This window comes from Leptodactylus fuscus, chromosome 8 (genome assembly GCF_031893055.1).
Source record: "Leptodactylus fuscus isolate aLepFus1 chromosome 8, aLepFus1.hap2, whole genome shotgun sequence".
In the NCBI taxonomy this organism is placed as follows: domain Eukaryota; kingdom Metazoa; phylum Chordata; class Amphibia; order Anura; family Leptodactylidae; genus Leptodactylus; species Leptodactylus fuscus.
Window position 1 is genome coordinate 13,419,258 of NC_134272.1, and position 26,135 is coordinate 13,445,392.

General features: G+C 39.6%; 1 protein-coding gene across 1 annotated transcript; it reads right to left on the reverse strand.

Moving 5' to 3' along the window:
- Positions 1-1,319: 1,319 nt before the first annotated feature.
- On the reverse strand, positions 1,320-24,223 carry LOC142217108 (uncharacterized). Its single transcript, XM_075285300.1, has 35 exons — positions 24,215-24,223; positions 23,534-23,677; positions 23,004-23,212; positions 21,453-21,559; positions 21,257-21,366; positions 20,799-20,969; positions 19,874-20,115; positions 19,687-19,790; positions 18,794-18,912; positions 17,585-17,743; positions 16,928-17,136; positions 15,923-16,035; positions 15,615-15,727; positions 15,190-15,360; positions 14,563-14,810; positions 11,875-11,978; positions 11,595-11,704; positions 11,347-11,505; positions 10,253-10,461; positions 10,038-10,144; positions 9,836-9,948; positions 8,509-8,679; positions 7,471-7,718; positions 6,346-6,449; positions 5,949-6,067; positions 5,492-5,650; positions 5,200-5,408; positions 4,134-4,240; positions 3,879-3,991; positions 3,219-3,389; positions 2,871-3,118; positions 2,634-2,737; positions 2,418-2,536; positions 2,171-2,329; positions 1,320-1,532 (listed from the first exon to the last, which is right to left on the reverse strand). The coding sequence occupies exons 1-35, from the start codon at positions 24,221-24,223 to the stop codon at positions 1,320-1,322; spliced, it is 5,274 nt and encodes a 1,757-aa protein (XP_075141401.1).
- Positions 24,224-26,135: the final 1,912 nt, after the last annotated feature.

The following is a 26,135-nucleotide window of genomic DNA, read 5'->3' on the forward strand; positions in this document are numbered from 1 at the left end:
CTGTGATCAGTTTCAGGCACCATGTCGCATTTACAAAGCCCTTGAGGTGTCAAAACAGTGAAAACCTCTAGAAAGTGACCCCATTTTGAAAACCCCGCACCCTTCAAAGTATTTATCAAGTGATGTAGTGAGCATTAGTAACCCCGAAGTGAATGTGTAAGCTGTGCGGAGTAAATTGGGTATACCAAATCCCATTCTATTTTCCCACTAGCTCCTATGACACAGACAGGGAAGAGGGGCATTCTGGGGGATCAGCGCTGGTGTATTATCTCTCATAAGCTCTAAATATGGGGTGTCCCCTGAAAACGCTCGCACAGCTTATACATTTCCTTCTAGTCGCAGCCACTTACTGTATGTCCTAATGATTTGGCGACTTTTAGGGTTTTTGTCTTCACATTGTACAAGCTAGAGTTTTATTTTTATTTTCTGGCAATGTGGCCATATGAGGGCTCGGTGTTTGTGGTATTTGATGTACTTTTCAATGCCACCATTTTGGGGCCTGTAACTTATTGACTACATTTTATTAACTCTTTCTGGGTGGGATGTAAAAGGAAACATCAATTCTGGCATTGCTTTTTAGCATTTTTTTTTTTCCCGTGCAGCATACAGCATAAGTAACATGTTACCTTTATTCTGCAGGTCGGTACGGTTACAGCGATACCTCATTTCTTTGATTTTTTAATGCGTTGCTATTTGTGCAGAATAAAATTCAATTTAGGGGAAAAAATCTACTATTTTTGCATCGCCATCTTCTGAAAGGCATAACATTTTTATTTTTCGCTAGACAGAGCTGGTTGAGGGCTTATTTTTTGCGGGATAACCTCTGCTTTTTATTGGTACCATTTTGGTTTTGATCTGACCATTTGATTACTTTTTATTGAACATTTTGTAAGGGAAAGGTGGTGAATAATCATTATTTTGTGCGGTTTTCTACATTATTTTTTTTTTTACGCCATTTGCCGTTCGGGTTAAATAATGTTTTAATTTTATTGTTCAGGTTATTACGGACGTGGTGATACCAAATATGTAATGATTTTTTCTCTTTTTCTTTATTTTACATAAAGAAACATTTTATATGGGGAAAAAGGGATTTTGGGGCTTTATTTATTTCTAATTTATTTTAAACTTATTTAAACTTTTTTATTTTTACTTTTTTTTCACTTTTTTTTTCTGTCCCCATGGGGGATTGAAGCAGTGATCGGCTGATCACTGCTTCAATAGATATACACTGCAATACACGTGTTATCTCTCCATGATTATCTTTTCAACTCATTTCTTATAAGAAAAACAAGTGAAATTCAAAATATGCTGCGTGACACTCACATTTCATGATAGGAAGAGCAGCTGATATTGAGAGGCAAAATTTGGAGAAGAGATGGGGTAAACCTGGGAAGAAGTAAAACTATGTTGGTTTGGAACAAGATCTTCCATTCTTCAGACGTGTATTTAGAAAATGTAGCGTTCAGCTTCATGAGGACAGTCTCCAAGAAAACTTCTTCCACCCTGTTTATTTCCGATTCTGACAGATTAGCCTATAGGAAAAAAGTAATACATTTCAAAAATGCTTCTTTCAGCTCATCTACTGCTACTTTGACCACTGTCTTCATGTGTCAGAAGGGGCACTATGTTTTATGAGATGCTATTGCTTATTAGACCATACATGCCCTGCTAATAATTCTTGGTTAGGAATATGAAAACAAGAGATCTATGATGGAAAGAAGGAACTTGCTCTAGTGCCAGCTTCTGGAAGGTAGATCCCTATATATCAATGCATGGTTTTCCTAAAACCTAATAGCACAATCTGGGAAAAAGGAAGAGGAACCCATCTGCAGATAGATGTTTTTTACGCTATTACTCTCATCTGTGCAAAGCAGGTTAATGGTTGACTGTGTGAGAGGTCTATAACATGTGGGTTCATCCAATGATTCCACCAGCCTCACAAATTTCTTGTATTATTGTTGACTTCCTAAACGAAAGTTCATTGTATGTAGTCTTTGTAAGAGATGGGCAAAAAGAGTATTCAAATATATTGAACCCTACACACATCACTAGGCGGACCATACGTTCAATCCTAACTGACCCAGTTTGGTTAACTCACACACAACTACGACACAATACAGTATACATCTTTTTTTGTTTATTTAGTCTTGTTTTTTGCTTTGTAACTTACCTTAGAGGCTGCTGTGATTATTGCAGTCGTGTAGTTTGTAACATCTTGTGGTTGTAATACAGCAAGGATTAGCCTCAATAATGTGCTATTTAAAAGGACATCTGGTTTGGTCAGAAGTACAACGGCATCATCTGGCGTCACAATGTTCAAAAACATTTCCTTCATAGAAAAGGAGAATGTGGTTATAAAAGTTGGCAAACTTCAGGAGATATCTGAATGGACAATGAAAGCTACAAATAGAATTTACCACGTTAAGCCTTGGATATAAGGTGAAGAGCTGAGAGAATGTGGCGCGGATATAAAAGGAGGCCAAGTTCTTATCAATCCAATTCCCGGTATTGTTGGTGTCAGCTTCACACGCAAATCCTTAATGAAGTGGAAAGTTAAAGTTTTTTGTGCTGCATGATATTGTTGTTAAGAAAATTGGTGAGTGAAAGAGGAAAAGACTAACATTATCCATTACCTGTAACTTCCTGCTGCTTCTTTAGGTATGAATAGCCGTAAGAATAGACTGTGTTGTTTTCATATTCATTAAATTTAGAGGCGACATTACTGAGTTCCTTCACTCTAAATAAGAAAAAAAGAAAGAAGTCTACATTAGAAAAAGTCAAATATTTCAACAAAATTTATCATCTTTTATCGACAAAATCATCTAAACTGAAATTGTCTAAGAATTTGTTTTAGTCAAAATAATACTAACATGGATTGGTAATCTTTGCAGGTAATGTTGTAAGGCAAATGAGAAAGATGACTTTCATTGAGACCGCCAAAAAAGTCAGTGATGATGATGTGGAAAACCTGGATCCATTGGGACATTGACAGCAGACTCCATTCTTTGTTGAGGACAACAAAGACATTAGTCAGAAGCTCACTTTGGGCAGAGACACTTAGCTGAGACAGTGGATAATCTTGATTGCATGAAGATGTATTAGAAGATGGACCAGTGACCTAAAAAGGAGTAAAAAGTATGATATGTGAATTTTTTATTTGACATAATCTTCTGAGAATGAATTCTAAAAGTATCAGATATGTCGATACGTATTTTTACCTGACAATTTGTACTCTGTATTTCCGATAGATATTCCAGCAATGTCTCATAATTTTTAAACTGTTTAATCTGACTGAAAAGAATTGTTGACAAAGTTGAGTTGTTCAACGATATGGCGATAAACGTGAAGTCCACAAGGTCCTGCACAGATAGGTCAGTGGGATTTTCCATCTACAAAAGACGTAAACAAGATGAATGTAAATATAAATGTGCAGATTCATTTTTTATTTAATGATCTTGAATGCCTTGCAGTCCTAAAAGTTGTGGAAACCCTGCTTTTTTTGTTGCAGGTGCGGTGTTTTTTTTTTTTTTTTTGCCAAACCTAGTGGTGGCTACAGAAGGAATGGAAATATCAAGGAAGCTCTTATATTTCTCGCTTTTGCTCAGTCTACTCCTAACTTTGGCTCATAAAAACTCAGCAAAAAATGCAACAAAAAAGCAACGTGGGGCCTTAGCCTTATGCCTTTCACTTTTCCTATGAAAACAAGATCATTGTGGGGTCTATTCACTGACTGCTCAAATTCCCAAATTCTCAAATTCCCACTGGTCAAGAGAACAGATTTTCTTTCCCCATTCTGAATGGAGTGGTTGTCGGGAAGCACGCCAACGACTCCATTAATTTCAAAGGGAGTGTCGGAGAGACCTGAAGTTATCCCTTACCTTTGTTAAATTTCTATTGAATCTGATGAGATCTTCAGTTGTTGCTTGTGCAAAAAATTTTCCAAAGTTTATTTTAAGCCAGCTTTTTAGATTGATTATGTCACAGGCAACACCTGCTGATGGCAATAGGTTATTATTCAGTTACATACATGTAATAATAGAATAACTACAATACTATAGATCAAACATGGCGACATGCACATAAATTTCATTTGCATATTGCCATGCATACATATAGAATTCACAATGACTTACCTGCAGATGAGGATTGTTCGGTCATATATGGTTTAATGAAATATTTGTAGACATTGCTTTGAGTTTCTGGGGTCAGTGACTTGAACATGAAACTAAGTCCGTTTATTCTGTTTGGAAAAGTAAAGGTTAAATACAACTTGATCAATAATAATTATAAAACTAACAGCTATGACTATCATTAATGCTTAACATGAGGACAGAATGTGAAATGCTAAAGTGATCATGCTGATATTGGTGGGCTCGACCAATTTACAGGACAACTGAGGCACGGTTCACATCTGCATTTGAGTCATTCCATTCTCCCCTCCGCATGAAAAATGCCAAGAGAAAAGCGCTGCAAGCAACACTTTTCTTTATGCAATTTTCAGGCAGAAACTGAGCGGAAACCACACGGACCCCATTATGGGGTCCACAGGTTTCCTAAGGTAGCTGCTTTTTTTATGCAAACTAGGTTTCCATTTGGGGGTCCCCAAGCAGACTCCCCGAATGGGAACCCATGCGCGGATTTGAACCGGGCCTAATCTGTATAAGGTTTTATTTACATGGTTAACAGTGAAAAAGTAGACTATGCTTTGCTTTCTCATGAATCAGAGACATTGCCCTGTTTTCATGGACGCAACTGTCCTAATAAATGTTAATGGGTCAGTGAATAAAAAAGATGCCACACAAGGTGTAGACACTGACATGAAAACATAGTCAAGAATTGTCACATCCTGGCGATTATGTACCTTTAAAAGGGTTATATACTTTGGAAAATCCATTGTTTTTAGATTTCCCCTCAAATAATTTGATCACAGTCTGTCCCACCTGTCGGACCCCAGTACTCAGATGTACTCTATGGGGGAAACAAGCAGCACGGGGAAAGTTCCCCTAAAATGCCACCATAGGAAAGATGTATTATATAGTACCCAAAGAACTGAATTATGTCAAAGAGAGGCTCTAATAAATTTATAAGATGGATTCTTATATCAATCCATAATCCATCAATCCTATTCCCTAATGGAGTTGAAGAACCCTTTTGATATGCCCAATATAGTAGTGATATCCAATGAATCCTATTACTTACATGGCTTGATAAGATGAACATGTGATATTGACTGGCAAAAGCTGGAGAAGTCTTGGGTTAATATATTGAATCAAATCAACTAAGTCAATTTGGATGAGTGTTGTCCATTGTTGTGCGTCATAAATAGAGAGGTTTGATTGGATGTGCAGCAGCACAGAGGACAATATGGTCTCCTTAATGGTTGGTAATTGGATGGCAGATATATTTTCCTATAGAAATAATTAGAAATGGTTCACTATTCAGGGCAAGCAAGGTTTATGGAGCTAAGAAGCATCTTACTATGGTGCCATACCTTTGCTATCGTGTTGTTGAGTATAGTTAAATATTCAGGAATTTTTTCCGTTGTCATTAGACTCGCAACTCTTTCTAGCAAGGTGACGTTAAGGAGAACATTGGGTTTTGTGAGAAGTAAGTTGATGTCATTTTCTTGCAAGATATTTAGAACAATCCCCTGAAATTAAACAAAAAAGTATAAAGATTTGTCCATTTGCTTCATAAATGCAAAATCCAAAATAACTAAGTTGCACATGGTGTAAAAAAGTCATATCAAGTGATGAAACATGACCAGAAAGCCACTTCACTACTGAATGAGCTAGAGTGTTTTGGGATTGTAAAATGGTAATAACGCCCCAGAAATGTTCTGTATATATTGGATATATCCTATTTAGTCACAAGAGTTGATAATATTTGAGTAAGTTGTGAAAATATTTGGCCTTAAGTAGAGTTGGGTTTCTTAAAAAAATACTTACTATATCCAGGCTGGGAAGGAGCTGTAAGAGGTTAGTTACGGTACCATATTTATAAAATAACCCAAAGTTTTTATGCAGCCAATCGACACTGTCTCTGACATTAACAAAGCATGCCGAACCTATAAAAGGCAATATATAAAAAGATCAAGCACAAAGGCAACTACGGACACAAATATGTGATATGATTGTCATGTAATGCTTGGAAACAAAATCAAAACAATTCATTGCATTTTGCAGAATAGATGATGATTATTATTATTATTACAATTTATAGTTTTATATTGAACTAGATGAAATAGCACACCATGTGGTTAGGCATGGTAGTGCAGGTAAAGCTTATAAATACTGTATCAGCATTATTTGAAGAATTTTAGATAATCTCAGATTTGACCTGTACCTGTTAAATTCATTTGCCATGTAAGGTAGTTCTTGCTATATGTGTAAACAGCTTCCTTCGCCAAGATATCAAACCTGTCGTAAACCGCGTTCAATTCTTTTATTCTGTGGAATACAATATAAAGGTTAGTAGACAACATAGCAACAAAGTTTGCATCAGTATAAAAAAAAATCTAAAAACTTAGTGAACCTCTCATCTATTCTGTGCTGTTAACACTAATGGTATATCCAATTTTAAGAAATTATTTTCCATATGAAAAAAGGAAGTGGCTTGTTATTTGTAATATGGATGACTTAATACTATAATCAGGGCCAACTCTTGGTCTATGTAGGCCCTTGGGTTGTAGTGATCTGCTGTACAAGTCTCATCCCATTAGGCCCTGATACTGTATCTGTTTTGGTTTGCCTGTTACTGATGCTGGCACTGACAGGCTTTACTTTCAGAGTTGGATCAGGCTACACCCACTGTGATTTGATCCATGGAAAATAGGAATGTTTTTTGAAAAATATTTACTCAGTGTTCTATTTTTTATGCCAACTTAATTTAAAGAGGTTGTCCAGTGAGAAAAACCTATCTACTTCCTTCCAAAAACAGTGCCACATATGGCCACAGATTGTGTGGCTAAGGCCTCGTTCACATCTGCATTGGTAATCCGTTCGGGGGAGTCCACAGTGGGACCCCCTGAACGGAATACCAAAAGCACTGGCAAGCGGTGTGCTAGTGAAAGCACACGGACCCCTTAGACTATAATGGGGTCCATGTTCTTGCCGCGAGATTTCCGCAGGGAACATGTGGACAGGAAAGTACTTCACAATCTACTTTCTTGTCCGCATGACTCGTGCGGAGATCTCGCGGCATGCACACGGACCCCATTATAGTCTATGGGGTTCATGTGCTTTCACTGAACACCATTTGCAAATGCATTCAGTAGTCCGTTCAGGGGGTCTCCATGCGGACTCCCCAAAGGGATTACCAAACACAGATGTGAAACAAGGGTCAATCCCATACACTTTAATGGAGCTGAGCTGCATCAGCAAACACAGGTATAACAGCGTGTTCAGGGGGGGAAAAAAGCAGTTAACACCGGACAATCTTTAATAAACACCATTACCCCCAGTCACTTACATGGCTTGATAAACCTCACAGGGGATTTCTAATGGTAACTGTGAAAGCTGAAACTCATTGGGAGTAACTGCAAAATTATTCAGAAGGATGGTGAAAATTTGCAGCTGGGTGGCCAGCTCCGGGCATAATTTTCCTTCACTGAGAATTTCTAAGACATTGTTGAGAATTTCTTGCTGAGTTTGAATGTGAAGAAAGGACAGTTCTTGAGATCCACTGCAGGTGGACATGTTCTGATTGGAGTTTGTGACCTGAATATGAAAGATGAGTTTTAGACACTTTTATAATCCCTTTAAATTTTGCACATACTGTTACAAGTCAGTACTATAAACAATATCTTATTACAAATCAATCAGCTGGCAATAGGGGCAGGGCTGTGACAACCTCAAACTACAGGGAGGGTTGTGGAGTAGAGGAAATCTGTGGCTACAGTCACTTGTCCCCGACACCCACTAGGGTCAGTTGTTCATGGGAAGCCAATTTTCCTAACAGTATGTTTTTGGCATGTGGGAGGAAAGTAACAAAGACACAGGGAGAACATACAAACTCCATGCAGATGTTTCCTTTGGTCGGATTCAAATGCAGGACCTCAGTGTTACAAAGCAGCCGTGCTATGTACTCTGCCATCTTGCTACTAGCTCATAGAAAATCCAATGCCCAAAGTGTAGCATAGTGGTACAAGACTTAAAGGGGTTTTTCGGGACTTATATATTGATGACCTATCCTTAGAATCGGTCATCAGTATGTGATCATTGGGGATCCAGGACCCCAATGGATTAGCTGAGCGGCATGCTAGATTTCTTAGAATAAATGCCAGTTTACTGGTATAATGGTATCAATTATGCTATGAGCTGGCATAGATTTGACGGCACCTGATTTATGATTATTTATGATGAGTAGGTGGGAGACACCCTTTAGGTCATCATAGAGTTACAATATAAGCACCTCCCCTCAGCCCATTGTAAATGACCATTGTGGTGTGTTTAAGGAGTTCAAATATAGACCCAAAGTACCAATAAGGGTGTACGATCTTACTCTTACCAGACACAATGATGTCTTTATTGCATTGAGATATTCCAGAAGTGATGTACAATTACTTATTTGCTTTACTTGTGTAACAAGGATCTCTGTAATATTGGACTCTTGGAAATAATCTGCCAAGAATGTAAAGTCCGCTAGTTCTTTACCACTAAGAAGAGCTGGTGTGTGTATCTGGAGACAACAAGGAGAAGAGACAAAGCAACACTTGTAAGTCTTAGTGGAGTCAAGATAATTGTAAGTGCAACATTCCATGGTTTCAATTTTAATGGTTAATTTTTTGAGCAACATTGATAAAAAATTAAAGGGATTTTGTCAAGCTTAAAGTTTTTTTTTAAGAAAGGGCCAAACTTCTCGTTTTGAGCTCCCATAAAAGCCGCCACATACATTTTGTAAAATTCACTGGCTACTACTGATCCTCCCAAAGACTCTGCCATGTGTCTGTCATATAAGTTGATTTTCTAACTCTAGAATTTCCTTTAGCCAGAGTGGGGAGGAGTTAAGAACTCAGCCATGTATAAGTATTAATTTATCTAAATGGGCACTATGTTAGGCCTCGTTCACATCTGCGTCAGTAATCCGTTCCGGGGAGTCCACATGGGACACCCCCCCCCCCCCCCCCGAATGGACTACCGAATGCACTGGCAAGTGGTGTACAATGAAAGCACACGTATCCCATAGACTATAATGGGGTCCGTGTGCTTTCCGCACGGTGTCCACACGAGTCATGCGGACAGGAAAGTAGATCGTGAACTACTTTTCTGTCTGCATGTTCTGTGTGGAGACATGTGCTGCATGTTCTGTGTGGTTCCATGTGCTTTCACTGTACACCGCTTGCCAATGCGTTCGGTAGTCCGTTCGGGGAATCCCCATGCGGACTCCCCCGAACGGATTACTGACGCAGATGTGACTGAGGCCTAATACACTCCCTCCAATGTAGCAGCTGCTACAGGGGAAACATTTGAGGAAACATAGCTTTCTCCAGGATATCAACTGATAACTGGGGAAGGCGGATTGGGGTCACATAAACTGGACCCAATTTATCAAGGCGGTTTTATTTATTTATTGTGGTTCAATGTATCCTCGTTTAAATGAGTTAAGGTCACAATATTAGGAATGCATGCTGTTCAGCTGGAAATACTGAGATCTGAAGAAGGGGTGGAGCATCCTGTGTGACTCCTAAAACCCCAAAACGCGTCATCTGTTCAAAATAAATACTTACCCTTTTCTATTGTTATCCCGAGTGAGCGCGTTTTGTTATTGGTATACCCAATATCTTTGCATTGCATAAGGTCACAAGATTTTATTTTCTAATATTACATTATGTTACCTTCTGAAAATTGATATTGATGCGAAGAATATCTGTAAAGGAGGACACCTGAATAAATAGGCCCAGGTTTTCTTCAATCCATGTTCTAATATCACCAGTATCACATGCAACTGCTATGGACATGAATACAGTGTTTTATTAATAAATGAATACTAATATTGTATATGGAGAAAGATCAAGTATAAACCTTTTGATTCCATACCTATGGAATTAGAGTGTAACTGTAGATATATCTTGATGAAATTATCATAGATGACGATTCGAGTCTGATCTGGGATAGACACATACAACATAGTGAACGCCATCAATCTGTAGATTATATAAAACATGCAAAATAGATGAAAAAGTAAAATAATCATCACTAATCTATACTATAACGTAACATACATATGGATAAATAAATTATAGGAAGCTCACATTTCATGGTAGGAGGAGCAGCTGATGTTTGTAGGTAGAATCTGGAGGAGAAATGGAGTGAATGATGGTAGAAGGAAGAAAAGCTGGATCTGGAACAAGGTCTTCCAATCATTGTCTTTATAGACAGAGAAGTTGGAACTCAATTTAGTGATGGTAGTCTCCAAGAAAATTTCTTTCACTGTGTTAACCTGGGATTGTGACAGATTTATCTACAGAAAAAAAGCTATATATTAGTAAAACATTGCTGCTTTCTTACAAAAACAGATATGCGTTTTGTGCCTTCTATTTATCGGTGTAATATGAAGTTCCTGGGCCGCAATGCAAAAATTAAACCAGGTCCCAAACTATAATATATTGTTTATGGTACTGGTCTCCTTATATTGGGAAGAGAGACCTTAAAGCTCTCGGGACCCAGTGTGACCAGCTTCTCACACTGCATTAGGCTACTGTTCTCTATGTTTTTGCTGTATTTGGTGGCACTTGCCAGATGACTATTAGACTGTAGGGTTGAGCAATCGGGATCGGAAAAGATTGGATTAAGATCGGCGATCGAGTAAATTTCACGATCACGATCGGAATTCTGATCCCGATCTTTTCTGGCGGAATCGAGGTCAGAGGTTATCTCAAGATCGGCTCAACCTTACTCATGTATATATTATTAATAGGGTTGAGCAGTCAGGATCAGGAAAGATCAGATCCCGATCGGCGATCGAGCAAATTTCACAATCACGATCGACTGGAAAATGATCAGAAATTGGATTTTAAAATCGATCCTGAAATCTCAAGATCAGCTCAACCCTATTAGACTGTCATTGCTACCATTTGCTCTACTACATTTTACTGCTTTATTTTCAGCCTGTTCAGGGGATAGGTGGGAATATTAGATCAGTAACGACGGTCCAACCCCTGAGACTCCCACTGATCCTCAGAATAGGGACCCTGGTTCTCTGTGTCACCCTTCTATACGATCATGGCAAGGAGAAGCTTGACATTAGTGTGTATTCAGCCAAGCACAACTAAGTTTTATTATCATTTGTATGGAAAAGAGCAGCAGCAACCCTGGTGCTGTAATATGGCACCGAAACACTCATTACCTGAGCAGCTGCTGTTTCGATCGCTGGCACATAATTTGGGATGTCCTGTGGACTGATAACACTTAACATTCGTGTTAGTAAGGTGTTATTGGTCACGACATCCGATTTGGTCATGAGGACAGCAGCATCGCTTGGAGTTATGATACGCAGGAAAACTTTCTGTTAAAAAAAATTAGATGGTGAATGTAACTACAATAAATTGACATAGTTATCAATTGTAGAAGATATCTGTTCTCTGGAGTACATACTAAGTCAAGGTTTGGGTATAGTTTCAAAAGCTCCAACATGGTCGCCCTAGAGACAAAGGCTCCAAGGTTTTTGGTGACCCACTCCATATTGTTCGTGGCACAGGCGAACCCTAGGTAATAAGAGATTAGAGAGTTAAGACATAGACCTTCTGAATGACATACAAGGTGGTGACAGCCATTTATAGGCTGATGGGAATTCTCAATGCTAACCCATGAATCAAATGTTACATAAATATATATTTATTTTCTTTAACCTAAGACACTAAATGTTCGGTTTTACCTGTGGTCTCTTGCTGTTGTGTCAAGAATGAATTGATGTAGCTGTAAATAACTTCAGTTTCAGGCTCACTGAGTTTGAGATGGATGTCACTCAATGTTTTAATGCTATTTGCAACAAAATGATGAGAAAGACATAATATTAGAGACATATAGGTCTTCAATGACAAAATGAAAGGACTTTGGCACTACTCAGGGATTTCTGTTACTAAACACTATAAAACTGGCCATATACTTTTAATAGCTGTCGTCCCCTGGCTGAGCATGCATGTGTGCTCAATAAGGAGAGGGAAATAAGTTCCTCAAGAACAAAAGGATCAGGTATGTTGATTTCCAAAAATTTCTGACCTTTCTTTCCCTCGATAGAGTTAGGACACATTTATACACATTAGGTCGTCATGTTGGGCCCTCCTGCCAAAGTCAGCAGCTTCAGCAAACATGTAATGTACACTCACCGGCCACTTTATTAGGTACACCTGTCCAACTGCTCGTTAACACTTAATTTCTAATCAGCCAATCACATGGCAGCAACTCAGTGCATTTAGGCATGTAGACATGGTCAAGACAATCTCCTGCAGTTCAAACCGAGCATCAGTATGGGGAAGAAAGGTGATTTGAGTGCCTTTGAACGTGGCATGGTTGTTGGTGCCAGAAGGGCTGGTCTGAGTATTTCAGAAACTGCTGATCTACTGGGATTTTCATGCACAACCATCTCTAGGGTTTACAGAGAATGGTCCAAAAAAGAAAAAACATCCAGTGAGCGGCAGTTCTGTGGGCGGAAATGTGTTGTTGATGCCAGAGGTCAGAGGAGAAGGGCCAGACTGGTTCGAGCTGATAGAAAGGCAACAGTGACTCAAATAACCACCCGTTACAACCAAGGTAGCCAGAAGAGCATCTCTGAACGCCGCACAGTACGTCGAACTTTGAGGCAGATGGGCTACAGCAGCAGAAGACCACACCGGGTGCCACTCCTTTCAGCTAAGAACAGGAAACTGAGGCTACAATTTGCACAAGCTCATCGAAATTGGACAATTGAAGATTGGAAAAACGTTGCCTGGTCTGATGAGTCTCGATTTCTGCTGCGACATTCGGATGGTAGGGTCAGAATTTGGCGTCAACAACATGAAAGCATGGATTCATCCTGCCTTGTATCAACGGTTCAGGCTGGTGGTGGTGGTGTCATGGTGTGGGGAATATTTTCTTGGCACTCTTTGGGCCCCTTGGTACCAATTGAGCATCGTTGCAACGCCAAAGCCTACCTGAGTATTGTTGCTGACCATGTCCATCCCTTTATGACCACAATGTACCCAACATCTGATGGCTACTTTCAGCAGGATAATGCGCCATGTCATAAAGCTGGAATCATCTCAGATTGGTTTCTTGAACATGACAATGAGTTCACTGTACTCCAATGGCCTCCACAGTCACCAGATCTCAATCCAATAGAGCATCTTTGGGATGTGGTGGAACGGGAGATTCGCATCATGGATGTGCAGCCGACAAATCTGCGGCAACTGTGTGATGCCATCATGTCAATATGGACCAAAATCTCTGAGGAATGCTTCCAGCACCTTGTTGAATCTATGCCACAAAGATTTGAGGCAGTTCTGAAGGCAAAAGGGGGTCCAACCTGTTACTAGCATGGTGTACCTAATAAAGTGGCCGGTGAGTGTATATGGCAACCTTAAAGAGGAGCTTTCATGGGTTTGGGCGCAGGCAGTTCTCTATACTGCTGGAAAGCCGAATTCAGCGCACTGTCAGCTTTCCTGATCTGTGCCTCGGGTACAGAGCTTTCGGTCCTGGTACCATAGCTCTTTACAGTCAGAAGGGCGTTCCTGACAGTCACATATGTCCTTCTTCAAAGCAGCGCCTATCACGCTGTACAGTGTGAGCGGGGAGGAACACCCCCTCCCTCTGCTCACAGTGCTCATCCATAGACGAGTATTATCAAGAGGGGAGGGGGCGTGCCTCCCTGGTCTCAGAGCACAGCGCTATTGGCGCTACTTTGAAGAAGGATGTACCTGACTGACTGTCAGGAATCCCCTTCTGACTGTAAAGAGCTACAGTACCGGGACCAAAAGCTCTTTACCCGGGGGCACAGATCGGGAAAGCCGACATTTAGCGCACTGTCGCCTTTCCAGCAGTATATAGAACTGCCTGTGCCCCAAACCATGACAGGTCCTCTTTAAATAATGAGTCGTTCAATTCAATGGTATGTCAGAATACTGGTAAGAGATTTTTTTTACTTTTGGTTCTGGAGAACCCCTTTATTCTGGAAATCAGTTACGGTCCAAGATTTAAGTTGTACCCATGACATAAGAAAAGCCCATTTACATGGGTTTTCCTCTTACAGGTCTATTGGGCATGACTTTAATGGATAGTTTGATTTATATGATCTATTGTCTATAATGGTCTTGCAGTTTGGATATCTTTTACTAAACAGGTGATCTTCAGTTTTGTTAGCGAATGCAATTTCTTATAGAACCAACACCATATTACAATACGCTAATAAATGCCCTAAAAGTCTGCCATTCACACCTTTCCCCCAACTGGATGTCTACACGTAGACCTTTTGTATAAACGTATCACAAAATCATGTTGCTTTTAGAAAGGCTGCTTAACTTGTGATACAGTATCTGGATGGGTCATGAAGGACACATCTGTATATTGTAATATAATGTCGAGGACTCACATTGTCTGGTAGTCTCCACAGGAAATGGACAGAGGCAGATAGGTAAAGTGGGTTTCATTCAAAGCATCAATGAAGTCATAAATGGCAATGTCAAATACTTGGAACCAGTCAGACATTGAAAGGAACGTCCACTCCTTATTGAGTACTGTGAACACATTTATTAGTAGCTCCTGTTGGGTGTGAATACTAAGATGGGTTAGCGGCTCATTCAAGTCACAGGATGTGTTGTTTTCAGATAAACCTGTGGTCTAAAGAGGGAAAATAAGAAAATTAGTAATACAACTATTGTAGTCAGTATAATGATAATGTATAGCAATGATGTGTTCAGCATTGACCATTATGGAGACAAAAATCAGAGAAATGCTTAAACAAACGCCATAGGTATCTGCAGCAGTCCCGCTCTTTGGCATGTGTTATGTATTGCAGCTCTGCCTCATTCACTTTAATTTGGCTAACCTGCAATACCAGACAGAGCCTATGTAAAAGGGTGGCACTGTTTGCTGTTTCTAGGAAGGAAAAAGATAAGCTTAATTTCTAATAACCACCAATAATAATGACTATAATGACTTTATAAATACACATTTGTTGGGTTAATGTAGTACTGCAAAGATGGCCAGAAAGTCTTACCAGGCACATATTACTTGTAATACTTGTAAGATAGTCCACAAGCGTCGTGTAACTTGTAAATGTTACAATTTGGTTTAGGATAATAGTAGATAATGTTGAATTTTGCAAGTCCTCAGCCAAAAATGTGAAGTCGGAGAGTTCTTTTGCAGAAAGGTTAGCAGGTTGTTCGACCTGTCAAACACACACAATAATTTAATAAGATGTTTTTCAATACATATTGTAAATAATATTTAAAATTTTGAAAAAGAACTTTAATATAGAATAAACCGTCCTTCTATCTATAATAATAGCATGGACCTTACAACCCCTCATGCATCTACTGTATCCAACCTAACATACTATAGAAATAACTCAATGACAGTCCAAGAACCACCGGGGGCCAGTTCTTGCAGATGTACAGTAATATGAACCCTATACTTTTTTACCTTGACAAGGACTTTGTTAAACAATAAAAGATCTTTGAATGCTGATTGTTGGATGAAGTTATAAAAGTTGAGTCTTATCCAACTTTGGAAGTCTCCCGAGTCACACACAGTGTCTGTTAAGGAGAAAATATTACAGTTTTAGATTTCAGTATATCTGGAAGGTCCACACTGCTCGTAAGTGTAGTAAAGTCTACATCAATGCAGGAGATGAAGATTATGTTTATACCCTCCAATCCCACAAAGAATTAAACATCTATCTAAGGCACCTTGTGCAAACTCAAGGATTACCAAACCTTTTTTGGACTCACCAGCAGAAGACGATTGTTGGGTCATGTATCTTTTAATGAAAGCAGTGTAGATGTCATTCCTTGTCGCATTTGTCATGGACATGTAGATATATGGTGAGGAGAATGCTTTTAGTCTGTTTCATTGAAATGAAAAAGTTCAATTTAGTGTCACTGGGTAAATGATACAAATTTCATTTCATTTCCCACAAATTTATAATATCATATTATGGAAAAGGAGACCTTCTTTACCATCTAGCAGCCTAGATCCCTGTTTCTTTTTTTTCCAAGTTCACTGTAATTCCAGTCAACAGTTTGTCTTTGGGCATACTTAGATAATAAAGAGAACAGGAGGAGGAGGAGGATGCAGCCTTAGGCTGGGTTGACACAAGGTATTTTGGACTGGAATAGTTCCAGTCCAAAATACGGGTAGCCGCGACTGGATGTTGGTGCAGTGCATCGGCATCCAGTCGCGCACTATGCTCCGGATTAGGCCCAATGAATGGGCCTAGTCAGGAGGAGGGAGTGTCTTCAGGCGGATTTGCGAGGAGACTCCGCCTGAAGAATTAGCATGTTCATTCTTTTTTCCAGGAGCCGGAACAAACAGCTCCCGGAAAAAAGAACTGACCGTCTCCCATTGATTTCAATGGGAGCCGTCTTTTTGTTCAGGATTTTGAGGCAGATACGGTCTCAAAATCCTAACCAAAATACCCCGTGTGAACTCAGCCTTATAGAGAGAAAATTAACGTGTGCACAGGAAGGAAATGAACCACAATCAATTGTATATATTCGTAAAGCCAATTGATCCATAATGACCTGCTGCTATTGACAATAGTGTCTCTAATGTTTTTTGTTTTTTTTTGTTGGAGTTGACTTAAACAACTTTTCATAAAAACCTAAAAAAAAATGATTAAATCTTTACAAAAACTTTGGAAGATAGTATATTTTACAAATGGAAATTTTGCTTCGAAGACTTGTAGTGACCACTGGAGTTCTTGAGTTATCTAGATGGGCCCTTGAAACACTTACATTGCCTGGTAGGAGGAACAGTTGATGTCAAGTGGAATAAGTTCGAGAAGAGTTTGGTTGAAATATGGAAGCAGCCAATACAAGTCATTCTCAAACAAGTTGGTCCAGTCTTGTGTGGTATAAGTAGAAAATTTCATTGCTTGCTCAGGAAATGTAATAGCCAGTAGGGACTGCTTCACGTATGTTATATGAGACAGTGGGATATTTGTCTGTTGAGTATAAGGAACATTATGGAAATGATTAGCGAACCATCCACAGTGTCCCCCCACCCCCTCCACTATAATAGTGCAAACCAATAGTCCACTATAACTAGTGGTAACTCATTGCCTTAATTCACAATAGTACCAAAAATGTATCTGTGTAGTCGATGGTAGGTAAGGGGTTACAGGGTCTGTCCCTGGTGGTCTAGAGTAGTGACTAGTTAGTGTTAATATCTACCACTAGGAGACGCTCACTGGATATGGAACCAGCTTCTCCTAGTGTCAGCTGTAGATAGAGATCAATAAAAATTCATCAGGGACTGAGGAGCAATAGGCACAATATGATTCTAAAGCCCTCATCCTGTAAACCTTGTCTTTATATTTTACAAATGGAAATTTATGCTTTGAAGACTAGTATGACTACTGGAGTTCTGCACTGAAAAACTTATACTAATACCTCATTTGCTCTCTCCGTAATAGCAAATACATATTCTGTGATGTTTTTCAGCCCTATAAATTTTAACATCGTTGTCATAAGTTTGTAGTTATTCAGGACATCATCTTCAAGTAACATTTTTGCCATCTGCAAAGGTGTTAGCATTCTAAAAAGATCGGCCTGTAAAACGAGACAAGGTTTTTAATAAGTGACAGCTATCAAGGTTGTGTATAATATATAATAAAGCATAATAAAAGTAGGACACCATTTAAAGATACACTTATGCTTAAAGGGGTATTCCCATAACCCTTGTTCACCAACCTTCAGGCTCTGTGCTCTGTTCACTTCCTGGTTTTCTGGGCACATTGGTGGGCGGGGTTTCACTTTCTCTGCTATCTGCTATGTTTGCAGTTAGTAATGAGGGATTGGTTGTGAATGCATTACCACAGTATGAAGCTGATGTAGAGACTGATGTAGCAGAGCTGGATTTGAGTCAGCTTGCATTACATACAGAGGTACTGGACTCCCTATCTCAGCCCTTATCAGCCAAATTCAATTAAACCGGCTGATAAGTGGAAGAGCTGAAGAAAGAGTTCAGAAATCCCGGAGCTCTTACCTCCCCCTTCCCTATCTGAGGAGCTCCTTTACTTGTCAGACATAAGCAGAACTCAGCCCCTCCCTCCCCCTGAGAGCAGGCAGCCACGTCACTTGGGAAATGAGCAGATAAGCCCAGTGGCCATAGAAACGAGTGTCAACGATGAAGTCAATAAATTAAGATAGCGGACAAACAAAGCAGTTGTATTTAGGAAAAGTCTTAAGTCCACATAAACTAGCAGTATAGATAGGATCCTTGTTATAGGACAACCCCTTTAAAGGGGTCGTCTACATTAGAAAACGCCATTAGTTAGTTTTCCTAACTTTCAACAATAAGCTGTATCCAGTGGGGAAACCTGGCAGTAAGTGTTAAAATTCCCTGCAGCGCCACCACAGAGGAAATGAAGAATTACACAGTTTCCATTGAAATCTATCAATTGAGTAATTTAAACTATAACTAAACATTATCTACTCTAGGCAATAGCAGGGAGTCTTTCTCTATTAAGCAAATTTTCACTTGAAGGCTATTCTAATATTGGTTTCTTAAACACACCAAGGCAGATTTATGGTGCTGTCAAAAAGACAGGTTGTCATTGTTGCTTATAGCAACCCACCAAACATATGTGTCGTACTTACTAGTTTCAGATTTGGATACAAGTCAATGAGTTCAGTGATCTTAGCTTCAGGGTAATACATCCCAAAATTCAAAGTGATCCAACTTTCAGTATTATTAGTGTCCTGAGCACAAGCAAATCCTTCAAGAAAAAGATAGAAACAGTAAGCAACACATTAAGGCTATGTTCACATCTCCAGTGATATTTCCAACTTTCAGTATTAATTTAGGATTCTGATGAGGAGAGATCCGTTATATGACAAGTATGAACGGATCCTGATGGAACCCACAGACTATAATAAGAAGTCTCGGGAACACAATTGATTCTAATGTATCCCAATGACTAAACTAAGGGCCACCAGGTATCCATTGTGGTGTCCATCACTGTCAAATAAATAAGTCCTTCATACAGAATCTACGACAGAACATCAGATGCAGATGTGAGCTGAGCTGTAGTACCCAACTCATGGACAGACGTTGGGTAATAAAGCAGATAAAAGCAGACCTGCCACAGTGGTCAGGAATGGGAGTTCCGCAAGAAATGTTCGGTCCTAATCTTTGTTTGATCATCTGCTGAAGTTACATGCGACAGATCATCGTTGCTGCATGGGGATGAACACATCATTCATCCCCATACAGATGGCAGTTGTCAGTTGCACAATGTCCAATGTGTTGCTGATAACTGTAATTTTTATGCTTACATAAACAATGTGATCCCACATTTATTGAGCATGTGGACTGTTGAATGTAGTTGGGTGATGGTATATACATAAGTCAATCATCGGGAACAAGTGTTCCTAGGAATACTTGTACTTGATAATTGGCCTGATCATGGCCCCATGTAAAGAAGCCATAATCCAACTGCAAAGTTGCTACAGAATTGACTATATTGTTATACTATACAATACAGACATACCTGTAAGGAGGAATTGTTGAGTAAGGTATGACTTGGCGTACTGATAGACGTAGAACCTCTGTGTTTTACTGAGCTTCGGATAGACTTGATCCAGTGCCTTTATTCTAGTGTATACCACAAATATCAAAAAATTACAAACAGTTTATCCAGTGTTTTCCCAGGCTCCTCAAATTTAGAAATTACTTACAATTCTTCGTAGCTTTGGCAAGACATATTGAGGGTAATGTTTGTAAAATGAGTCTCATTGAAGGCCCCTTTGAAATTCTCCAGAAGATAATTAAATATTATCATCCACTGTGACATATTGCCCACTGACCATTCCTGATCCAGGACTTTGAGGACACTGGTGATGATTTCTTGCTGGGTTTCTCCACTTAGTTGGCCTAGAAATCTTTGGTCACTACACCAAGCCACATCTGAGGCTGACATCTACAATACATTAATAAATGTATGCTATATAAACATGGGAAGAATATGCAAATCTGTCTTCCATGATATAATTAGGAAGTCAGGTACCTCAGTGTTGCAAACCAATAGAGGGCGCTCACTGGAATGTGCAAGCCTGTCTTCCCTGATGTAATTAGGAAGACAGAATCTCAGTGATATAGCCCAATAAAGGCTGCTCCCTTTAACGTCATGCTCGACCTTCCAAGAGGCCTTTGTTTTGCAATGATGCTGGGATTATTACCAGGTATAGTATCTCAACCAAGGACGGCCATTTCGATGTTATTGCATCTCGTCAGCCCAGTGTAGAGAAGACTAACCTGGTAGAGGTGAGAGGCTTAGACCGGGTTAGGGGAATATCGTCACTCCTTGGGGAGAGACCACCATATAAGTGTGTGGAGACTTATTAAGCCTTTAGCACTCCACTTTGCAAGGGACCATGGGAAAAATATGCAAATCTGTCTTACATGATGTAATTAGGAAGTCAGGTGCCTCAGTGTTGCAAACCTATATAAACATACGTTGATAGGGAGTAGAAAGCATCGAAAAAATTAAATATTGGCTACATGGCCCACATGTTTTATATATGATAGAAGTGAGATTATACATGGTCAATCAAATAAAAACATAAAGAAACATTCTAAATAATTAAAAAATTTTGATCTTACTGGAACCAGGCTGTCTTGTAGATATTCTAGATATTCCTGGATATCTTCAAAGGAATGTAAAGCAGTGACTTGGTGTAACACAGAGTTTAGTAACGTTGCATTGCAGACGCTGTCTGATATTACTGTGAAGTCTGCCAGTTCTTTTATGGTTAGCAGAGTGATGTCAAGCACCTGCAGATGAAAAATAATGAATATTTGGGTTTTTTTACCCAAACACCTGGATTATAACCTGTGCCATTGAAATAGTTTCAGTATGTCTTGTTGGCACTAAATGACTATGTGTCTGGTTGTGACATTACCTATGTCTATCAGTACAGAGTGCTGGATCTAACCATTACAAGACGAACATTTGTTTTAAGGATTTTGATCATATTAATTTAGATTAGAGAATGGATTTTAAGGCCTTGTACTTTTGTACATGGTCGCCCCATCCTTACATCTGCTGAATGAGCACTCACCTTGGTAAAGTTCCCATTAAAGGCCGATATATCCTGGAAGGAGGCCAGATTTGTGAAATTTCCCAAATTAGTTCTCACCCACTGTATTGGATCAGTAAAGTTACACCCATCTATAAGACAAATTATGAAGAATTTGCATACGATTCTAAAACTCTATACCATTAATTGACCATGTCAGGTATGATAATAAGATTACCGTGAACGAGAGCCTTGTTTTTCCAGAAGGACTTAATGTAGATGTTGTAGAAACTTAGTTTTGTGGGATGTGATAAATACTCATAGGCTTGGTTAAATCCACTTATTCTGGTTTTTATAAAATTAAAAAAATGCACATAATTTTTTATTTGCATCAATTTTCATCACTTTAATTTGTACTTATTCAGAGAAAAGGAAAAAAATTGATAGAAAAGATAAAATCCAAAGACTGAATCTAAAATGTTAGCTTATAGTAGGATCTATAGGGGTCATACAGTATAAGGCTGGGTTCACACAAGGTTTTTTGGTTCGGAACCTGAGGCAGAGGCTGCCTCAGGTTCCGGTCCAAAATACAGGTAGCTGCGACTGGACTGTAGTGCTCTGGCATCCAGTCGCACACTCCGCTCCGGATTAGGCCCAAAATGAATAGGCCTAGTCGGGAGGAGGGAGTGTCTTCAGGTGGATTTGCAAGGTGACTCCGCCTGAAGAATGAACATGTCCGTTCTTTTTTCCAGGAGCCAGCACAAACAGCTCCCAGAAAAAAAAACTGACTGGCTCCCATTGATTTCAATGGGAGCCATCTTTTTGGTTAGAATTTTGAGGCGGATACGGCCTAAAAATCCTGACCAAAATACCCCATGTGAACTCAGCCTAAAGGAGCATTCACACGGAGTAAAGTGGTGCTGATTCTGCCTTGATAACTTGCGGCAGAATCAGCGCTGATAAAAAGACTCCCATTGACTTCAATGGGTTCCGTTTTCTGCGCGGAACATCTTGAAATCAATGGGAGGCTTTTTATCAGCGCTGATTCTGCCGCGAGTTATCATGGCAGAATCAGCACCACTTTACTCCATGTGAATTCCCCTTATGGTGTCTGTCAACTGGGAAAAATTGTGTGGCATGCGGTAATATTTTATTCTGGCAAATATTATATGACATATTCCCCAAATGGAAGAACCTGACAAAATAATAACAGGACTAAGGGGCCACACGGTGGCTCAGTGGTTAGCACTGCAGCCTTGCAGCGCTGGAGTCCTGGTGTTCAAATCCCGCCAAGGGCATGAAACCATCTGCAAGGAGTTTGTATGTTCTCCCCGTGTTTGCATGGATTTCCATCCCATATTCCAAAAAAGACATAATGATAGGGAAAAAATGTACATTGTGAGCTCTATGTGGGGCTCACAATCTACATTTAAAAAAAGAAAAAAAATAATAATAACAGGACTAGAGATGAGCGAGTACTGTTCGGATCAGCCGATCCGAACAGCACGCACACATTGAAATTAATGGACGTATCCGGCACGCGGGGGGTTAAGCGGCCGGCCGGCATCAAAGCGGAAGTACCAGGTGCTTCCATTCATTTCAATGCGTGCGTGCTGTTCGGATCGGCTGATCCGAACAGTACTCGCTCATCTCTGAACAGGACCTAAACTGTAACTGACTCATGTTGGATTTAGGTCCCCATAGCTAACTCATATTCACCACCTTGTACATTAGGATATACGCCTGTCAATGAATGAAAAAATAAAATAAAATATTAGGATATACTTACACTGACTGATAGGAAACACAAGTAACATCTGCTGGAAGTGAGGCAATAACTGTTTCATTTATTCCCGGCAGAAACAACGGTAAATACCCATTAAACCATTCATCCCATAGCTTTTGTGAAAAGGACTTGAAATCAGGCATTAGCCTGCCCAGAAACATAGCTAAAATAGCATCTCGGACCTCAGGGTTGGGCAGGACTTTCAGGTTTAACTAGAAAAAAACAAAAACAGATATCAAAAAGTATTATATTTATGTGCCCATTGTATCAGTGGTTCTATGTGATCAGTTTTACATGTATGCGAATGGTTCTATGTGACGGTTCTGTGTGGTTGGTTCTACACTTATGTGGTCGGTTTTTTTCAATTGTTCTACACTTATGTGATTGTTTCTATGTAATGGTTTTATGTGATTGGTTCTACATGATGGTTCTATGTTGTTCGTTTTACATAATGAGTTCATTTAGTCATGCATGGTGATTTGTAAATGTATAACTAGAATTAGCTTGATGAATAGTGTCAGGTTATGTCTTACCTTGTGGGCAGCGATGTTAAATTGCCTTGCATAAGCAGTTAGATTGCTGTATGGAGTATTTTTTACAAATACCAGTATCAGGGTAGTATTGTATAGGCTGTTAAGTGTCTGCTTCACTGTTAGATTTGCCAGTTCTTCAGGTCCCTAATTAAAAAAATAGATGAGTAGTCTATTATTTGGACGTATTAAAACTTTAAACTTTATTAATATCTATTAAAAGTAAATAATTTTAAAAAAATAAAATAAATAAATAAATAAAAACACAAAACAACCACCCAAGTGTTCAAATTCCAAAACAAAAAGGGGAAGGAGAAAGGACTGACTAATTAATGGTTTCACTTCTGTGGGAATAGTTTCAAACCCACAGAAAAGCTAATTCAGTCCAATAAAAGAGAGAATTTTTCTCCTATGCTCATATAGAAAGTCACTAAATACTATGACTAAGGAGCAATAGACTCTATCAGAAAATTCCCTCAGTCCATTAAAACTTCCAGTGTAATTGGTGCAATGCTCTGCCTACTAGAGATTTATCTGCTCAGAACATTATCTAGGGACTAGGTGCTAATTCCTATAGACTGCTGCTTATCTGCTTTCCTTATCACACCATGCCTTGCTAGTACACTGGTTCAATTGTAGCCCCTATCTACACTTTGCTAGTCTTAACTGACTGCTCAGATTAGCCTGATGCATTTCCTCTATCTACACTAGTATGTGAGACAGATTCATCAGAGGCTATTAGTAAGATGGGTATTGACTGCTCAGATGTTATCTTTCTAAGTCAAACATAATTCCCCCATGCAGCCCTCCTGGCACTGATGTATGGCCTTATTTTTTACAAGTACCAGTATCAGGGTAGTATTGTATAGGCTGTTAAGTGTCTGCTTCACTGTTAGATTTGCCAGTTCTTCAGGTCCCAGACAATATATCATACTTTACTGTGAAGATACTAGAGTGGGTTAGTGTCTTGACGGCCATGATACTTTATTCAGTTTACTACACATTGGATGAGAAGTGACATTTTCAAACTGGGGAGTAGGTGCAGAGGTTTTAAAGTGATTGTCCAGTCACTATTTAGCGATTGTCCAGTTTATATTTACTACTAGGGTACATAGATATCAAAGGAGGGGTCCGGTACTTGGGATCCCCCTCTATGAGCAACAAAAAACTGCTGGCATCCACTTTGGTGGACTTGGCCTGCCCATTGCATGGTGGTGGTAAGAGAGCCTTGCACAGATTCACATACTCCTGTTGAAGGGTCCAACAATGTGAAAAAAATCTAATTGATCTTTTATTTTAGCTTAACTGGTATAGACCTGCATCTTTAATGGATTGGGACATGTAATCTAATATATAATATAATAATACATTTTATTTATATAGCGCCAACATATTCCGCAGCGCTGTGCAATTTGTAGGGTTCAAATACAGACAGAAAGATACAATACAAAGAAAATCATTTCACACAATGGGACTGAGGGCCCTGCTTGCAAGATCTTACAATCTATATAGGTACAAGATTTGTAGTACAGGTATCAGGTGATAAGAGAATGGGTAAAGATAGTGCGTAGGATTTTTCAGAGGAGGGGCAATGGAGAAAGTGGAGAGCTATATAATATGGGAGGGTGTACAATGGGGGGGTGCTGGGGGGAAGTGGAGAGCAAAATAATGTTGGTGGTGGCTACCTTGGGTGTATTATAGGGGCGTGTCAAGGGGTAGGCCTATTGTGGGGGGATTTGCCCCATATTGTACAATGCCCTCTTATGACTATGCACACTATGTAATGTTCCCAAGTCCCACATCATATATTGTCCTCACAGTAGTGCCCTAGAGTTCTATCGAGCATAGTGCTCCAAGGTTTCACACAGTATAGTGTCTCCAGGTCACACAGACTATAGTACCCTCAGATCCCACACAGTCCAGTGCATCCATGCCTCACACATTACTTTGCCCCCAGGTCCCACATAGTTGAATGCCATGAGTCCAGACAGTATGGGACCCAGGAAGTGAGAAGTGAGTAACGTTCTCAGTATTTACTGCTCCTATTAATGGTGAGTACTGAGAATCATACTAACTGTTCACTTCCATGCCACAGCTCTCCCAATTCATTATTTAGGAAAGTAGTGCCAGCCAGGGTCAGCAAGGAAGGGGGGTGGTGGTTAACTATGAAATTGCCCCCTCTGGATAGGCAACTATATGGTCAGGTTTCATTCATTAAAGTGGATTCCCTTTACAAAATGTCAAAGCAAATTTGTTTCCCTCACTGTGTGTGTTGAGCGTTACTGCTCATAGACCTCAACTGCCTCAACTGCCTGTATCAGTGTCAAGTAGAAGTATGGTAGAAGTAACCAGGAGGTCTAAACTGGTGAGGGATTTGGGAAGCATATGGCAACTGGAAAGCATTGGACTGGGGAGGCAGAAAATCTATGATGTTAGGCCACATGTACATGACTGAGTGACATACCAATGTCTTGAAGAAACATAAGCCATGCTCTATAAAATTTGGACCCCAATGGAGGAGCCTCGGCATCCACACTCGGTCATGGGAATAAGGACTTGGTATAACTTATTTTATTCACTATACATGAATCTTAACTCTTTCTTC

Bases quoted from the DNA above. Each gene is read 5' to 3' on its own strand.
- LOC142217108 (XM_075285300.1), bottom strand. The intron at 19,791-19,873 runs GTAAGTAATTTC...GGTATACACTAG, and splicing joins TGCCAAAGCTACGAAGAATT to AATAAAGGCACTGGATCAAG. The intron at 11,979-14,562 runs GTGAGTCCTCGA...TGTTGCAAATAG, and splicing joins TGTGGAGACTACCAGACAAT to CATTAAAACATTGAGTGACA.